General features: G+C 41.0%; 1 protein-coding gene across 1 annotated transcript in view; it reads right to left on the bottom strand.

Moving 5' to 3' along the window:
- Positions 1-18375, bottom strand: part of LOC137645988 (mucin-2-like) — a 48921-nt gene that overhangs the window by 18687 nt on the left and 11859 nt on the right. The window contains exons 6-8 of the mRNA XM_068379112.1: positions 15333-15776; positions 5156-5335; positions 4324-4422 (exon numbers count right to left, since the gene is read on the bottom strand). Of these exons, the coding sequence (XP_068235213.1) occupies positions 4324-4422; positions 5156-5335; positions 15333-15776 (723 nt within the window). The remainder of the gene's footprint in view (positions 1-4323; positions 4423-5155; positions 5336-15332; positions 15777-18375) is intronic.

Here is an 18375-nt window from a genome sequence, read left to right as displayed (position 1 = left end):
TAGAAGAGGTAGGGGTTGTATGAATCAGATTTTTACAGTTAGGCAGATATGCGAGAAATATTTAGCAAAAGGTAAGGAGGTGTATGTTGCGTTTATGGATCTGGAGAAAGCATATGATAGAGTTGATAGGGAAGCAATGTGGAATGTGATGAGGTTATATGGAGTTGGTGGAAGGTTGTTGCAAGCAGTGAAAAGTTTCTACAAAGGTAGTAAAGCATGTGTTAGAATAGGAAATGAAGTGAGCGATTGGTTTCCGGTAAGAGTGGGGCTGAGACAGGGATGTGTGATGTCGCCGTGGTTGTTTAACTTGTATGTTGATGGAGTGGTGAGAGAGGTGAATGCTCGAGTGCTTGGACGAGGATTAAAACTGGTAAACGAAAATGATCATGAATGGGAGGTAAATCAGTCGTTGTTTGCGGATGATACTGTACTGGTAGCAGACACAGAAGAGAAGCTTGACCGACTAGTGACAGAATTTGGAAGGGTGTGTGAGAGAAGGAAGTTGAGAGTTAATGTGGGTAAGAGTAAGGTTATGAGATGTACGAGAAGGGAAGGTGGTGCAAGGTTGAATGTCATGTTGAATGGAGAGTTACTTGAGGAGGTGGATCAGTTTAAGTACTTGGGGTCTGTTGTTGCAGCAAATGGTGGAGTGGAAGCAGATGTACGTAAGAGAGTGAATGAAGGATGCAAAGTGTTGGGGGCAGTTAAGGGAGTAGTAAAAAATAGAGGCTTGGGCATGAATGTAAAGAGAGTTCTATATGAGAAAGTGATTGTACCAACTGTGATGTATGGATCGGAGTTGTGGGGAATGAAAGTGATGGAGAGACAGAAATTGAATGTGTTTGAGATGAAGTGTCTAAGGAGTATGGCTGGTGTATCTCGAGTAGATAGGGTTAGGAACGAAGTGGTGAGGGTGAGAACGGGTGTAAGAAATGAGTTAGCGGCTAGAGTGGATATGAATGTGTTGAGGTGGTTTGGCCATGTTGAGAGAATGGAAAATGGCTGTCTGCTAAAGAAGGTGATGAATGCAAGAGTTGATGGGAGAAGTACAAGAGGAAGGCCAAGGTTTGGGTGGATGTTAAGCTCTGGGTGATAGGAGGATAGATGTGAGAGAGGCAAGAGAGCGTGCTAGAAATAGGAATGAATGGCGAGCGATTGTGACGCAGTTCCGGTAGGCCCTGCTGCTTCCTCCGGTGCCTTAGATGACCGCGGAGGTAGCAGCAGTAGGGGATTCAGCATTATGAAGCTTCATCTGTGGTGGAATTGTGGGAGGTTGGGCTGTTGCACCCTAGCAGTACCAGCTGAACTCGGCTGAGTCCCTGGTTAGGCTGGAGGAACGTAGAGAGTAGTCCCCTTTTTGTTTTGTTTCTTTGTTGATGTCGGCTACCCCCCAAAATTGGGGGAAGTGCCTTGGTATACGGATGGATATATATATATACATATATATATATATATATATATATATATATATATATATATATATATATATATATATATATATAAAACAATCAAGGTCTGAGTTAGCATTCACTATCTCTCCGTTGAGTAGTCCTGAAATACATTCTTCTATGCCAAAATATTTGGGGGGGGGGGTGTTGTCCTTGTAGGCGCCCCCCCTTCCTCTCCCCCTCCCCCCGTCTCGTACGTCTATGTCTTTCCATTCTCTCTCCTCTTATTTTTCTCTCTTTCATAACTAATTAATAACTGTCAAACTCTTTTGTATCATTCAGTCCTCCACATTCAACAACTCTTCGGAATACTTACTTCATCGACTATGGACTGTGGTATCCCAAGACAACTTATCTTTATGTGTACCATTTATTTGAACATATATTTTAATCATTGCTATTTTCCTTTTAATAGACCAATTTTTTTTACTCCTAAAAGGTCACGCACATGGAAACCCGTTCAGTGAATATTTGACTTTTTGACATTCTAATTTCTTCAACGATTATCTCTCTATATACCTGTTTACCTGTACATAACGTTTACAACTCTCATTATTTAATATATCTTCTTTTTTTCCATCAAATATCCGATATCTTCGTCTCAATCTTCCCTTTATTGTTTGTTTCTTGCCGACTCTAAAATGCCATCCTGGTCATTTGAAACATCCTTATGGAATAATTCCAATCCTGTCCATGTACAAATGTTTGTCAATTATTTCATACGTTCTTTCGTCTATGGTGTTATTGCTCCCTTATCTAAACCACTTTTCAAAATACATTTAAATCTTTCAACCCTTTCTTTCCAACTTCAGATTTTATCTCAGATTTTATTCCTTTGTTTACATTTTGGATTCCATTTTCTCTGAAATTTAGACACATGCTACTCTTAATATAAATCAAAATCATTTATATTTATATTTATATTTATATTCATATTTATATTTATTATTATTATTATTATTATTAACTGCTAAGCTACAACCCTAGCTGGAAAAGCAGGATGGTATAAACCCAAGGTCTCCAACAGGGAAAATAGCCCAGTGAGGAAAGGAAACAAGGAAAAATTAAATATTTTAAGAACAGTAACATTAAAATAAATATCTTTATAAACAATAAAAACGTTAACAAAACAAGAGGAAGAGAAGTTAAGATAAAATAGTGTGCCCGAGTGTACCCTCAAGCAAGAGAACTCTAATCAAGGACAGTGGAAGACCATGGTACAGAGGCTATGGCACTACCTAAGACTAGAGAACAATGGTTTAATTTTGGAGTGTCCTCCTTGGAGAAACCACTTACCATAGCTAAAGAGTCTCTTTTGCCCTTACCAAGAAGAAAGTCTAGTAACCCCTTGAGTGAAGACAAACTGTTTGATGTTGTAAGGTGTATGAGGAAAGAGGATATGTAAAGAATAGAACAGACTATTCGGTATGTGTGTGTAAGTAAAGGGAAAATGAACCGTAACCAGAGAGAAGGATCCAATTTAGTACTGTCTGGCCAGTCGAAGGACCCCATAACTCTCTAGCTTTAGTATCTCAACAGGTGGCTAGTGCCCTGACCAACCTACTACTTTAACAAATATGGCATCTGCTTCTGTCACCCATTAGTTTTACAGTGCATACGACAGTTTGAATTTAACAATCCAATCATGTGCATGTTCCGTATCTCCAAAATACTTCGGAATGTGCATTTTTTTCTTATTTATGGAACATGTAATCCTAATCACGACTTGTTTCTAACCTGCTGTACTCCATCTTAGTCTAAAAATTTCGAAAGTAATATAGTCATACTTTTCCTCTTTGCCCCTGACGCTTTGAACTCCGACCTTGCCAAATCTCTGCAAATTTCATCCACCCTAAGTAAGTATTTTTGTGTCTTTAAATGTGTGCACTTCCTTCTCACACCTTGTTCTTAAGCCTTTTATTTCAATGTCAAAACATCCATCTTTTGCTCTAAGTAATCAGCAACGGCCATACCTTACTTGGATTGTGCATCACGTTCATGTTCATTCAAAACCCCAAAACACTTGGTATTTTAGATGCCATTGACAAATAGATTTTATAATGTAAAACTATTGAAGATATCCGCTGGCGAATTAATAGGATGTTAAACTTCATGTAGTAGGTTTTTTTTACAAAGAATGATTTGGATAATAGAATTAGAGCCAATCCCCAATATGTGGAATATAGTAAAATAAGTTCTTGTAGAAAATGGCTAGAATGGATGAACGTTTTTTTTGGCTGGAAAAGACTTGCAAAACAACGTGAAGTAAGGGAATGTACGCTAGGGAGTAGCCCACTGGATTGGATGGGACGCATGGAACAGGCCCTGGACTTATTGGGATTGAATTGAGGAGCCCCTTTGGGGTATGACAAACTGAGACTCACATTTGGTGAAATAATATCTTCAGTTTCAGCATTGTTTCATAATTTAGTATTATTCAAGAACTGAGTTAGTTTTATTATGTAGTAAGTTCAATGTACACCTTTTTTCCTGTACTGTCGAAAAGATTGGCGACTGTATTCCTAATCTTCTTCTGAATTTTTTACAATTGCAGTGTTTTATATGTTTTCTCTCTCAGTTTCTTAATTACACTGAAACTGAAAAACTGATTGATATTTCAAATTTTTTTGGAAATGTTAATAACTCTCACTATCAATGAACATCATTTGAAAAGTAGGAAGTTAGTGCTCATAATTGTACTTAAATTTCGTCAAGATAGCAGGGTCTTGTGTTCCTTATTTTGAGATTATAAAATTGTTGAATTTACTCCACATCAGATACCATAGAATAATAGGAAAAATCATAACGTGAATTTTGTCAACTAATCAAGTATACTTGAAGTAGACGGAATTAGATTAAATTGCGGATAACTCACCAGAATTCCAGCTGCCATCAGTACACACCAAACAGAAACCATCGTTTTCTGAAGGAACTACAGTTCCTTCGGGATTGTCAAGAGGATTTGGAGGACAACCTGAAAGAAATAGTAGAGTGTTTATGATGAAGATGATTCTCAGTTATATTTGACTAAAATGTGTTTCCTTTGGTTTAGTTTATCTGATATTATTGCCATATGCAATAGAATACTTTAGCTTATGTTTTCAACAGAGAATCGTGCAATTCATTATTTACTTTCATGAATAGGGAGACGAAAATTAGGAGTAGGTAGAGAGATGATTCATTTAATAGTTTCCTGGAGAGCTTAGGGGAAACAAAGACTACTTGGAGCTACCAGGGATGCAGAATTTTCGTCATTAACAATTAGTAGACGTTCCTAAAGAAGTGAAACCTCATTAAGTTCAACACCTAGTTTCTAGTGAAATGAAACTGAATTTGTCACAAATGATTCTGCCGTCACAAATAGTGATAGATACTCTATTTCAGTAGGTAACGCATAGTTGAAAGAGGGTGATATTGAGTCATGTAAATCGAATGAATATCTACGACCAAGAATACTGAGAGAAGTAAAGCCAGAAGCAGGAAATTTGGCAGAGAAACTTTTGACAAACTTTTGACAAACTTGAAAATATTTTATTAATCATCTATTGCAATTTTAAAGAAAGCTATGTTTTTTTGGCAGTGGAGAGAACATTTTTTGGCAACAGTTCATGATTTTTAAACAAAGCTGAGAATATGGCACTGATCTCTCAGAAATATGGGAAAAATTGGTGAGAAAAGCTGATATACATTGAGACGTTTGAACTTACCTTGTACGGGGGTAGTAGTTGTGGTAGTTGGAGCTAGGATTTTTGTGGTTTGAGCTGAAGTTGTAGTGGTTAGATCTGGAGTTGTAGTATTTTCAGCTGGAGTTGTGGTAGTTAGATCTGTAGTCGTTGTATTTTCCGCTGGAGTTGTGGTGGTTAGATCTGTGGTCGTAGTATTTTCCGCTGGAGTTGCGGTGGTTAGATCTGTGGTCGTAGTATTTTCCGCTGGAGTTGCGGTGGTTAGATCTGTGGTCGTAGTATTTTCCGCTGGAGTTGCGGTGGTTAGATCTGTGGTCGTAGTATTTTCCGCTGGAGTTGCGGTGGTTAGATCTGTGGTCGTAGTATTTTCCGCTGGAGTTGCGGTGGTTAGATCTGTGGTCGTAGTATTTTCCGCTGGAGTTGCGGTGGTTAGATCTGTGGTCGTAGTATTTTCCGCTGGAGTTGCGGTGGTTAGATCTGTGGTCGTAGTATTTTCCGCTGGAGTTGCGGTGGTTAGATCTGTGGTCGTAGTATTTTCCGCTGGAGTTGCGGTGGTTAGATCTGTGGTCGTAGTATTTTCCGCTGGAGTTGCGGTGGTTAGATCTGTGGTCGTAGTATTTTCCGCTGGAGTTGCGGTGGTTAGATCTGTGGTCGTAGTATTTTCCGCTGGAGTTGCGGTGGTTAGATCTGTGGTCGTAGTATTTTCCGCTGGAGTTGCGGTGGTTAGATCTGTGGTCGTAGTATTTTCCGCTGGAGTTGCGGTGGTTAGATCTGTGGTCGTAGTATTTTCCGCTGGAGTTGCGGTGGTTAGATCTGTGGTCGTAGTATTTTCCGCTGGAGTTGCGGTGGTTAGATCTGTGGTCGTAGTATTTTCCGCTGGAGTTGCGGTGGTTAGATCTGTGGTCGTAGTATTTTCCGCTGGAGTTGCGGTGGTTAGATCTGTGGTCGTAGTATTTTCCGCTGGAGTTGCGGTGGTTAGATCTGTGGTCGTAGTATTTTCCGCTGGAGTTGCGGTGGTTAGATCTGTGGTCGTAGTATTTTCCGCTGGAGTTGCGGTGGTTAGATCTGTGGTCGTAGTATTTTCCGCTGGAGTTGCGGTGGTTAGATCTGTGGTCGTAGTATTTTCCGCTGGAGTTGCGGTGGTTAGATCTGTGGTCGTAGTATTTTCCGCTGGAGTTGCGGTGGTTAGATCTGTGGTCGTAGTATTTTCCGCTGGAGTTGCGGTGGTTAGATCTGTGGTCGTAGTATTTTCCGCTGGAGTTGCGGTGGTTAGATCTGTGGTCGTAGTATTTTCCGCTGGAGTTGCGGTGGTTAGATCTGTGGTCGTAGTATTTTCCGCTGGAGTTGCGGTGGTTAGATCTGTGGTCGTAGTATTTTCCGCTGGAGTTGCGGTGGTTAGATCTGTGGTCGTAGTATTTTCCGCTGGAGTTGCGGTGGTTAGATCTGTGGTCGTAGTATTTTCCGCTGGAGTTGCGGTGGTTAGATCTGTGGTCGTAGTATTTTCCGCTGGAGTTGCGGTGGTTAGATCTGTGGTCGTAGTATTTTCCGCTGGAGTTGCGGTGGTTAGATCTGTGGTCGTAGTATTTTCCGCTGGAGTTGCGGTGGTTAGATCTGTGGTCGTAGTATTTTCCGCTGGAGTTGCGGTGGTTAGATCTGTGGTCGTAGTATTTTCCGCTGGAGTTGCGGTGGTTAGATCTGTGGTCGTAGTATTTTCCGCTGGAGTTGCGGTGGTTAGATCTGTGGTCGTAGTATTTTCCGCTGGAGTTGCGGTGGTTAGATCTGTGGTCGTAGTATTTTCCGCTGGAGTTGCGGTGGTTAGATCTGTGGTCGTAGTATTTTCCGCTGGAGTTGCGGTGGTTAGATCTGTGGTCGTAGTATTTTCCGCTGGAGTTGCGGTGGTTAGATCTGTGGTCGTAGTATTTTCCGCTGGAGTTGCGGTGGTTAGATCTGTGGTCGTAGTATTTTCCGCTGGAGTTGCGGTGGTTAGATCTGTGGTCGTAGTATTTTCCGCTGGAGTTGCGGTGGTTAGATCTGTGGTCGTAGTATTTTCCGCTGGAGTTGCGGTGGTTAGATCTGTGGTCGTAGTATTTTCCGCTGGAGTTGCGGTGGTTAGATCTGTGGTCGTAGTATTTTCCGCTGGAGTTGCGGTGGTTAGATCTGTGGTCGTAGTATTTTCCGCTGGAGTTGCGGTGGTTAGATCTGTGGTCGTAGTATTTTCCGCTGGAGTTGCGGTGGTTAGATCTGTGGTCGTAGTATTTTCCGCTGGAGTTGCGGTGGTTAGATCTGTGGTCGTAGTATTTTCCGCTGGAGTTGCGGTGGTTAGATCTGTGGTCGTAGTATTTTCCGCTGGAGTTGCGGTGGTTAGATCTGTGGTCGTAGTATTTTCCGCTGGAGTTGCGGTGGTTAGATCTGTGGTCGTAGTATTTTCCGCTGGAGTTGCGGTGGTTAGATCTGTGGTCGTAGTATTTTCCGCTGGAGTTGCGGTGGTTAGATCTGTGGTCGTAGTATTTTCCGCTGGAGTTGCGGTGGTTAGATCTGTGGTCGTAGTATTTTCCGCTGGAGTTGCGGTGGTTAGATCTGTGGTCGTAGTATTTTCCGCTGGAGTTGCGGTGGTTAGATCTGTGGTCGTAGTATTTTCCGCTGGAGTTGCGGTGGTTAGATCTGTGGTCGTAGTATTTTCCGCTGGAGTTGCGGTGGTTAGATCTGTGGTCGTAGTATTTTCCGCTGGAGTTGCGGTGGTTAGATCTGTGGTCGTAGTATTTTCCGCTGGAGTTGCGGTGGTTAGATCTGTGGTCGTAGTATTTTCCGCTGGAGTTGCGGTGGTTAGATCTGTGGTCGTAGTATTTTCCGCTGGAGTTGCGGTGGTTAGATCTGTGGTCGTAGTATTTTCCGCTGGAGTTGCGGTGGTTAGATCTGTGGTCGTAGTATTTTCCGCTGGAGTTGCGGTGGTTAGATCTGTGGTCGTAGTATTTTCCGCTGGAGTTGCGGTGGTTAGATCTGTGGTCGTAGTATTTTCCGCTGGAGTTGCGGTGGTTAGATCTGTGGTCGTAGTATTTTCCGCTGGAGTTGCGGTGGTTAGATCTGTGGTCGTAGTATTTTCCGCTGGAGTTGCGGTGGTTAGATCTGTGGTCGTAGTATTTTCCGCTGGAGTTGCGGTGGTTAGATCTGTGGTCGTAGTATTTTCCGCTGGAGTTGCGGTGGTTAGATCTGTGGTCGTAGTATTTTCCGCTGGAGTTGCGGTGGTTAGATCTGTGGTCGTAGTATTTTCCGCTGGAGTTGCGGTGGTTAGATCTGTGGTCGTAGTATTTTCCGCTGGAGTTGCGGTGGTTAGATCTGTGGTCGTAGTATTTTCCGCTGGAGTTGCGGTGGTTAGATCTGTGGTCGTAGTATTTTCCGCTGGAGTTGCGGTGGTTAGATCTGTGGTCGTAGTATTTTCCGCTGGAGTTGCGGTGGTTAGATCTGTGGTCGTAGTATTTTCCGCTGGAGTTGCGGTGGTTAGATCTGTGGTCGTAGTATTTTCCGCTGGAGTTGCGGTGGTTAGATCTGTGGTCGTAGTATTTTCCGCTGGAGTTGCGGTGGTTAGATCTGTGGTCGTAGTATTTTCCGCTGGAGTTGCGGTGGTTAGATCTGTGGTCGTAGTATTTTCCGCTGGAGTTGCGGTGGTTAGATCTGTGGTCGTAGTATTTTCCGCTGGAGTTGCGGTGGTTAGATCTGTGGTCGTAGTATTTTCCGCTGGAGTTGCGGTGGTTAGATCTGTGGTCGTAGTATTTTCCGCTGGAGTTGCGGTGGTTAGATCTGTGGTCGTAGTATTTTCCGCTGGAGTTGCGGTGGTTAGATCTGTGGTCGTAGTATTTTCCGCTGGAGTTGCGGTGGTTAGATCTGTGGTCGTAGTATTTTCCGCTGGAGTTGCGGTGGTTAGATCTGTGGTCGTAGTATTTTCCGCTGGAGTTGCGGTGGTTAGATCTGTGGTCGTAGTATTTTCCGCTGGAGTTGCGGTGGTTAGATCTGTGGTCGTAGTATTTTCCGCTGGAGTTGCGGTGGTTAGATCTGTGGTCGTAGTATTTTCCGCTGGAGTTGCGGTGGTTAGATCTGTGGTCGTAGTATTTTCCGCTGGAGTTGCGGTGGTTAGATCTGTGGTCGTAGTATTTTCCGCTGGAGTTGCGGTGGTTAGATCTGTGGTCGTAGTATTTTCCGCTGGAGTTGCGGTGGTTAGATCTGTGGTCGTAGTATTTTCCGCTGGAGTTGCGGTGGTTAGATCTGTGGTCGTAGTATTTTCCGCTGGAGTTGCGGTGGTTAGATCTGTGGTCGTAGTATTTTCCGCTGGAGTTGCGGTGGTTAGATCTGTGGTCGTAGTATTTTCCGCTGGAGTTGCGGTGGTTAGATCTGTGGTCGTAGTATTTTCCGCTGGAGTTGCGGTGGTTAGATCTGTGGTCGTAGTATTTTCCGCTGGAGTTGCGGTGGTTAGATCTGTGGTCGTAGTATTTTCCGCTGGAGTTGCGGTGGTTAGATCTGTGGTCGTAGTATTTTCCGCTGGAGTTGCGGTGGTTAGATCTGTGGTCGTAGTATTTTCCGCTGGAGTTGCAGTGGTTAGATCTGTGGTCGTAGTATTTTCCGCTGGAGTTGCGGTGGTTAGATCTGTGGTCGTAGTATTTTCCGCTGGAGTTGCAGTGGTTAGATCTGTGGTCGTAGTATTTTCCGCTGGAGTTGCAGTGGTTAGATCTGTGGTCGTAGTATTTTCCGCTGGAGTTGCAGTGGTTAGATCTGTGGTCGTAGTATTTTCCGCTGGAGTTGCAGTGGTTAGATCTGTAGTCGTAGTATTTTCCGCTGGAGTTGCAGTGGTTAGATCTGTAGTCGTAGTATTTTCCGCTGGAGTTGCAGTGGTTAGATCTGTAGTCGTAGTATTTTCCGCTGGAGTTGCAGTGGTTAGATCTGTAGTCGTAGTATTTTCCGCTGGAGTTGCAGTGGTTAGATCTGTAGTCGTAGTATTTTCCGCTGGAGTTGCAGTGGTTAGATCTGTAGTCGTAGTATTTTCAGCTGGAGTTGTAGTGGTTAGATCTGGAGATGTAGTGGTTAGATCTGGAGTTGTAGTATTTTCAGCTGGAGTTGTAGTGGTTAGATCTGTAGTTGTAGTATTTTCCGCTGGAGTTGTAGTGGTTAGATCTGTAGTTGTAGTATTTTCCGCTGGAGTTGTAGTGGTTGAAGCTTGAATTGTTGTTGAATCTGTAGGTGCCAAGAATTTAGAAAATGTACAATAAATATATAGAAAATACTATGGATTAATGGTTATTATAATTATTAAGAGTATACAATTGGAATTAGATGATCGATCATTCCACAAATAGGCAAATTAGATCAGTTAAATGCATTATGATACTTGGTATACTAACTGTAGACAAACCTTCCATATTGGTAGTTTTGAATATGTAGTATAAATAGTATTGAGTGAAGGTAGATTTTTTAGTACCACAACTTTGAACATGAGGTAGATACTAATATTTTGATGTCTAGATAGTCCACCGAATGCATATATAAGATTATGGTGGGTATATTTGATGAGGTGTATTGTACTAGTTTGATTCTTGCTAATTTTGCGCTGGTAATTTACTGTTATGAAAAATTTGACTTAATCATTTTTCAACCACAGAGACAGTATAATCTTATTAAAAACCTTTGAGTAAGAATATTGAGAGAAATAAACTTAGGAGGATAAAATGTTGTTAAAAATATAACAAGCTGAAAATTTATACCATTGCAACGAATGTTTTTTGTGTGTGTGTGTAATTCATTACGTACAAATTTCATATGGCTTTAGCATCAAGCCTCCCCATTCTACCTAATATGTACATATTTTTTGTATTCTAACTGAATGTTTCCTTTGTCAAGCTAATGTTGATCAGTATGTATTTTTCCTCTACCCAACTCTAATGTGTTATGTTCCAGGTAAATTTTATCATTTTCATTAGAGTAATGTTATGAAAGGTTGGAGTTCTGGAACTTGACGAAAGGAATATATCAACCAATTCACAAAACTTCCATTTCTACACAATCTAAGCTGATTTTAAAGTTCGGTTCCCATTCACCAAATGGTTATAGAATTTGATATAATTATACTGTATGTACTCGCTGTCAGTCACCTTTGAATTTAGGAATGCCGTCACCACAATGTTACTGACACACACTAATGCTGATTGGTTGGCAATGACTTCAAATATTTAGTCAATTTGTATCGTTTGGGTTCCGTAATTTTAAGAATGGCTGTTTCATCAAATGTTGATTAGTATCCTATGAAAACTATTTAATAATTAATACACATATGTATATATGCATATATAGCCATTCCCGACTTTTTGAGGATTCGCGAAAGTAGACAACTTAATAATGTATAATCACAAGAGTAAACCACTTTTATAAAGTGGAATCATAAGAATAGAATGCTTAATGAAATAGAATAGTAAGAGTAGATTGCTTAATAAAGTCGAGTCAAGAGAGGAGACCATTTAATAGAGAAAAATCACAAGAGTAGACTGCTTAATAAAGTACAGTTTTAAGAGTAGACCTCTTAATAAATTAGAATCAAGAGAGTAGACCACTTAATGGAGTGAGTCACTAGAGTATACTGGTTAATAAAGAAGAATAACGAGAGTAGACTGCTTGATAAAGTATAATCATGAAAGTAGACTGTTTAATGAAGTAGGCTCACGGGAGTAGACACCTTAATAAATTAGAATCACGTGAGTAGACCACTTAATAAAGTAGAGCCACAATAGTATATGTCATAATAAAGTAGAATCACTAGAGTAGAACACTTAGTAAAATAGTCACAAGGGTAGTCTGCTTAATAAGACAGGGAATAGCTTAATAAAGTAGAATCACGAGTGAAATAGAATAACAAGAGTAGAACACATGATAAAGTAGAGTCATGAGAGTAGACTGCTTAATAAAGTAGAACAATGAGATTAGTAGGCCATCACTAAGCTTTTCATTTTACGTAATGCAGGTATGGGTGAGCGGTTTTGGGAGGCACTGGTATTTGGCATTCCCTTCTACGAAAGCTCTCATTCTAAGCCGGCTGACGTCCACCTGGTAGCTGCCAACAGATCTGAGATCCCCACCCGCAGGTACGACACTCATACTATCGTTTGGACAGCGCCAAATACGATTGGAAATTCCTCATTGCCAACATAATATTGCCACTACTGGTGCGGATTTCCCATCCCATTTCCACATCCTAAGCTTCCCCCCTTCCAACCTCGCACTCCACATCAGCGCAACCATGAAGGCCTATGCCCACCTCTTCACATCGTACCTGGAAGTCTTTCGTTCTGAACTTTGCCAAACACTTTGCCATGGTTCCCTCCAATCACGTTATTTATCACCATATCAAGATGATGGGGGCCCCTAATGTTTGCAAGATTCAGGCGGCTGGCCCCAGATCGTTTACCAGCCATTAAACAAATATTCGCCGAGAGGAAACAAATGGGCCTTGCCAAAAGGCATTAAGCTCATAGTCATGCCCTTACACTTTGTCGTGAAGAAGGATGGCTCCCGGCGCCCTTGTGAAGATTAAAGGCATCTGAACATGCAGACAGAACCAGATCACTACCCTCTCCCAAAAGCCCCTTTACATTCCCAAAACCACCACCAATACTCCCTCTGTACATAAACATTCAATTACTCCTGTTTTGGCCGTTCGTAATGCTGGGGCCACTTGTCAATGTCTCATGGATGGCATCTTAAAGGACCTCCCCTTCACTATATTTTATGTGGAGAACATATTAGTTCTCTTCTCCAAAGAGGAACATTTCCATCACTTACACATCATTTTCTACCGGCTACAACACCTAATCACTCCTGAAGGTGTCCACTCCCTTCTTTAGAATGTATCAGCCGTCCAGATCTTCCCCACGCTCTTGACCGTCAAAGCATTGCAAGAATTCTTTGGTACGATAAACTATTATCACCGGTTACTGCCAGCCATCCCTGCCACTGTTGCCCCCATCTACGCCTTCCTCAAGGGCAAGCCAAAACACCTGAAGTGAGGTCCCCTTTAGAAGCGGCCTTTTGCAATGCAAAAAATGGCATATCACCCACTGCTGCTCAATTTTTCCATACCACATGCCCCTCTCCTTCTTTCCACCAGTGCCAACGATATTGCTATTGGTGCTGTACTCGAGCAGGTGGTCAATGGCTTTCCCTGCCCATTGGCCTTCTTCAATAAAAAATTTTCCATGGCAGAATCCGGCTACTCTTCCTTCATCATGAATTGCTGTGGTGCATTTGGCTGTCTGTTACTTTCACCATTTTGTAGAAGGTATGCTGTTTGTCATTTGTACGGACCACATGCCTCTGGTTCACACCTTCACTCTGTGACTGAATACAATTGCACCCTTAAACACAATCCCTGGGAAAATGAATCCCGTTGCTGATGCCCTATCAAGAAACACATTGGCTGCCATTCACTTGGGATTGAATTACTATGACCAACAAAAAGATCCAGAATACCAAGCATGTAGGACATCCTGCACATCCTTCCATTGGGAAGATGTCATCCAAGACAACTCCAAAGCCACCCACCTCTGTGACGTCAGTTCTGGTAGACCGTAAACATGGATACCTGCCCCCATGCACCGACAGGTGTTGGATTTCATCCATGGCCTCTTACATCATTGCACCAATCAACTGCACAGCCACTGAAGACAAAGTTCATTTGGCACAGCATTACTAAGGATGCTAAGGATTGGGTCCGCGCTTGTACTTCATGTCAAACTCCAAAAGTACATTGACACGATTCAGGAGTGGGCACCTTTCCTCAAACTCAGTGTCGTTTTACCACTTTCATGTCGATGTAGTAGGTTCTCTACTTACATCACAAGGGGTCCGTTACCTGTTTACCGTCATTGACTGCTCCACACATTGGCCTGAAGTGATTCCCATGCAAACTGCAATGTCCACCTCATGTACATCTACCTTACTCTGAGGGTAGATAGTGAGATTTGGCACCCCTGATCATATTACTTCTGACAGCAGTACCGCTTTCACCTCTCAGTTGTGGACATCATTAGCAAGTCTCCAGGGAATCACCCTACATCAGACAACTGCCCACAATCTTGCAGCCAACGGAATGGTTGAACGATTTCATCACACCCTCAAAGCAATTTTCATGTCCCACTACAATGATTACAACTAGATTACTCAACTTCACTGGGTCCTTCTGGGATTAAGGACCATTCCTAAGGATGCCTTAGATGTCTCGGTAGCTGAAATTGTGTTGGTCGTCCCGGCTGAATTTTGTCCGTCTGCAATCTCCAGCACCTACATCATTTTGCAAGAAAATTTACTTCATGCTGTCAGATTTACTAGCCCCAGCAAAGCAACACATAGCAAAAGATTTACATGACGCAATACACTTCTTCCTGTTCAATGGCACAAACAAGCCACTGCTGTCATCCCCTTACATGGGCCCTTTCCTCATGATCAATTGCACATGAAAGGCTTTTTTAATTAACATACGCGGCAAAGAAAATTCGGTCTCCATTGATTGCCTAAACTCTGTGTATCTCCTGCAAGATCACCCGCCTACATTTCATCTCTCTAAAGAAGGACGTCCTATTTCACCTGTATGTCCTTTTCAGGGGTGAGCCATGTACTGCACGTGTTTCATACACGCTCATATACTGTAAAGCTGTTGTTTTTTTATCTCTCACTCTATCCGCAAGGTTAATAGAACAACCTGTTTAAGCTTGCCATTGCATGTTTTAGATTGTTTGAATGTTTGTGACATTCTTGCTCTCATTTACTTGTTTATAAGTTCGTTATTTATTTAATAAACTTTACTCGCATTCACTTCCTTTTATGTTAGCACCTAACATCTACCTCACACAAGTTATATGATTTTGATGCATATTATCATACTTTTAATAATGAAAACAAATAAATTTGAAGGAATATGTTTCAACTCTTCAGAGATGTAGTAATATAAACGGTTATGGGAAATTTTGTGAAATTTTTTACTAATATTGAAAACTATCAAGCATTTCCAATCCCCAAACTAATATAAGTAGGTCGAAAAGAAACGTATCTACAAATTGGCGATGTCAACCGTTATTTTTTTTTTCCGCTGATAATTAAGGATACTTTTTAGTGTAATGCAAATTTTTAATCATGAAACCTACTTAAAATATATAATCAAAACCATTCTTACCTGTTGTATTTTGCCCCAATTCACCAAGAAGTGTTTCTATAAGTCCAGTTACTTCACCGAGTTCTGACATTAGAGTACTATTTGCACCCAGACTGATTTCGATTTCATTTTTAGATATCTTATCGACGACCTCCGTGACCAGCTTCGACATGCATTCCACCTCTTCGACTAGGTTCGTCGTTAGGTCTGTTGTTTGGTTTATCGCTTGTATAGATGTAAAGTAATCAATAATGCTGCTGATAACGCTTTCTGTGGTGCCTGTGAGTGGCTCCTGTTGTCCACAGTATGGTGATACTGTTAGATTTCCGTTAACTGATGTATTTATGGCATAAGTGATGGCATTTCTTCTTCGCCTTCTGCCAGATAGGCCTCCTCTCAGCAGTGCAAGAAAAGCCTTGAAAGCTTCAAGCGCTCTGTTCAAACTATTGGTAAGCCTTTGACGATCTGGAAAATAATAAGTGATGAAAGAAAATAATTGGATTTGTGAATAGACATAGACATTTATTTCAAAAGAAGAACAACTGATGAACATGAGTTAAATTAGTAATACTTAATTAACACTTGTCTTATTACTTCTTTTTTTAAAGTCCTTCCATGCCCGGTTTTGCTTGTTGAATTCGAAATGAAATAGAACTTAAAATGGCTTCAAAACTCATTTGATTTTTAAACAGGTAGATCAGATGAAAAGTTGTGTTGCTGAAATGTATGTAAATGAGCTACAGTTTCAGTAAAGCTAAGATTCAAACAATATATTAAGTTTAGGTGCCATGCATTCACATTTGAAACATTAAGGAGTCAATGATACTATAATCAAAATTTTGTGTAAACAAAGAAATCATCTAAATTATGTTGAAGTGAAGTTTCAAAAACATGAAAAAATCAGACCTTACAAAGTAAGACAAAATTGTTGAAATATAAATTTTGTTAACTTTGCCATTCGGTAGAAGTGCCTAAACTGCGAATTTATCCTCCTCTCTTCTAATTTAACCCCTAAAATAATTTGGCCTTTCCTCAGGTTCATTTATGGAGGAAATTACCCTACAAATACAGAAGGATGTGACGAAAAAAAAAATAGAAATCGTTTTGTATTTAAAAAATGAGTGTAATTCTCTTCCTTGTCTTGCAAACTTTTACAGTCTTCCCTTTCCTTGTTACATTAAAAAAGTTCCCTATCTTTCCGAGGCGTTTTGTTTAATACATTCTATTTATTTTCAGTATACATTTAATGACAAGCTATTCAAAGCATATTAATATCAAGCCACCAAAGAAATTAATGGTCCAAAAAGGGCCATTGCAAGATTCTACAGTCTATTCGCTCTTGAGCACTGTGCCGCAAAGTGAAAGTATAGATGGGTACTTTTTTTTTGGGGGGGGGGGGGGGGGGGGCGGGTTAGTATTAAAACATATACCAATTTCTAGCTCTTTCAAAATGTTGATTTTATCCATCCAGTCTTGCAGGTTAAAGGCCTATCTTTGTGCTTGAGAATACTCCCCTCCCCCACCCAAAAATGAAAATAATAATGGGATCATAAGACTTCTCGGTTCTCGAATTAAGGATAAAAATATCCAATTTACAAATTTTATCATTTATATTTTAATGTACAGTTGGGCCCAGGAATTCTTAACACACCTTACTATGAGGAAGTTCGCACTGTCACACCCTTACTGTGAAGTGTGTTTCTGTATATCGCCCTACCCACTATCTCTCTTTACACCAATGAGACTATGGGCTGCAGGGTTGCAAGAGCCAGGTAATCTACAAGGGAGCACCAAGGAGATTAAATAAGGTGGAGATTCCCTATTGAGCCTGCGCTTGGCCACAAGGGCCAGACAATCAACAATCAAGTACCAAGGATATTTAATAAGGTAGAGATGCCCTATTTGAGCCCGCGCTTGGCCGCAGTGGCCAGGCCATTTACAAGCAAGCACCAAGGAAATTTGATAAGGTAGAGATGCCCTATTGAGCCGCGCTTGGCCGCAAGGACCAGGCAATCTACAAGCAAGCATCAAGAAGATTTAATAAGGTGGAGATGCCCTATTGCTGGAATAGTGAAGCCAACTCTGTCAGTGCATGTAGGGAAAGAAGTTACTCACTTCTCTGTGACTTACCAAAGCAGGCTAGCTCACTAGGTTTAATAAGGTGATGTCAAGCATAATTATGCAAGTTCGATTATTTATTTTTATAAATTGGCTTGCAGTTTTCCAAAAGATGACATAAAAAAAAAATGGGTTCAAGCAACACTACGTGAAAACTTTTCGACAAATAAGCATTCCCGATTGTTTGTGTTCAACCATTTCAAAAAGGAAGATTTGGATTGATAGGTCTCCAAGTTTCGATTACACTTTAGGACTATATCACACAAATTGGATCTTCTCCTAGAAGAAACCCACCAACAGAGTGCCAAGTCGGGGATTATGTGTCTTCTTTTGGATGTGCCAGTGAAAATTCATTGATTTGTAAACTGAGGCACCGTGTTTAAAGCAAAAACTCAAGAGATGCTCAAGCTCAGGAATGGTTAATAACAAAAAATATAATTAAACCATTGCAGCAATCAAAATGTCTTGTCATAGAGGTTAGTGATTTGAATAATATTTTATGTGAATTCGGGAGTGAATATTTACTGTGCGTCATTAGTTTTGATGTATCAGAAAAGTATGCTGAGGTGTGCCATATTTTTTTTAAGAGACAGTTTGCTAAATACAGATATTCCCCTCCTAGGGGTAACTATTCCCCAGAACAGAAGTTTTGCCGTTGTCCTTCGCTTTTTTTCCCCACCTGAATACTGCTATGTTCAGAAAATGTATATATCCAAACCAAACTATTTTTTTCAGATTCTATTCTAACATTAATTTTTTAGACATAATCAAGGAGAAGAATAATGTAAATTTATGGTGCCTTGATACACTTGTGACCCACTTTTTCTCTAATGAAACAAAAATAAGTAAGAACAATTTAGAAACAGAACAATGGACCGTGTTCAGTTAGCAATGTCCTAAGAAAGGACATTTTGTTGAAGCTGTTCTTTGTATCTTCCTTATTCAG

The sequence above is a fragment of the Palaemon carinicauda genome, chromosome 1, assembly GCF_036898095.1.
Source record: "Palaemon carinicauda isolate YSFRI2023 chromosome 1, ASM3689809v2, whole genome shotgun sequence".
NCBI classification, from domain to species: domain Eukaryota; kingdom Metazoa; phylum Arthropoda; class Malacostraca; order Decapoda; family Palaemonidae; genus Palaemon; species Palaemon carinicauda.
This window is presented reverse-complemented; position numbering and strand designations above follow the sequence as displayed.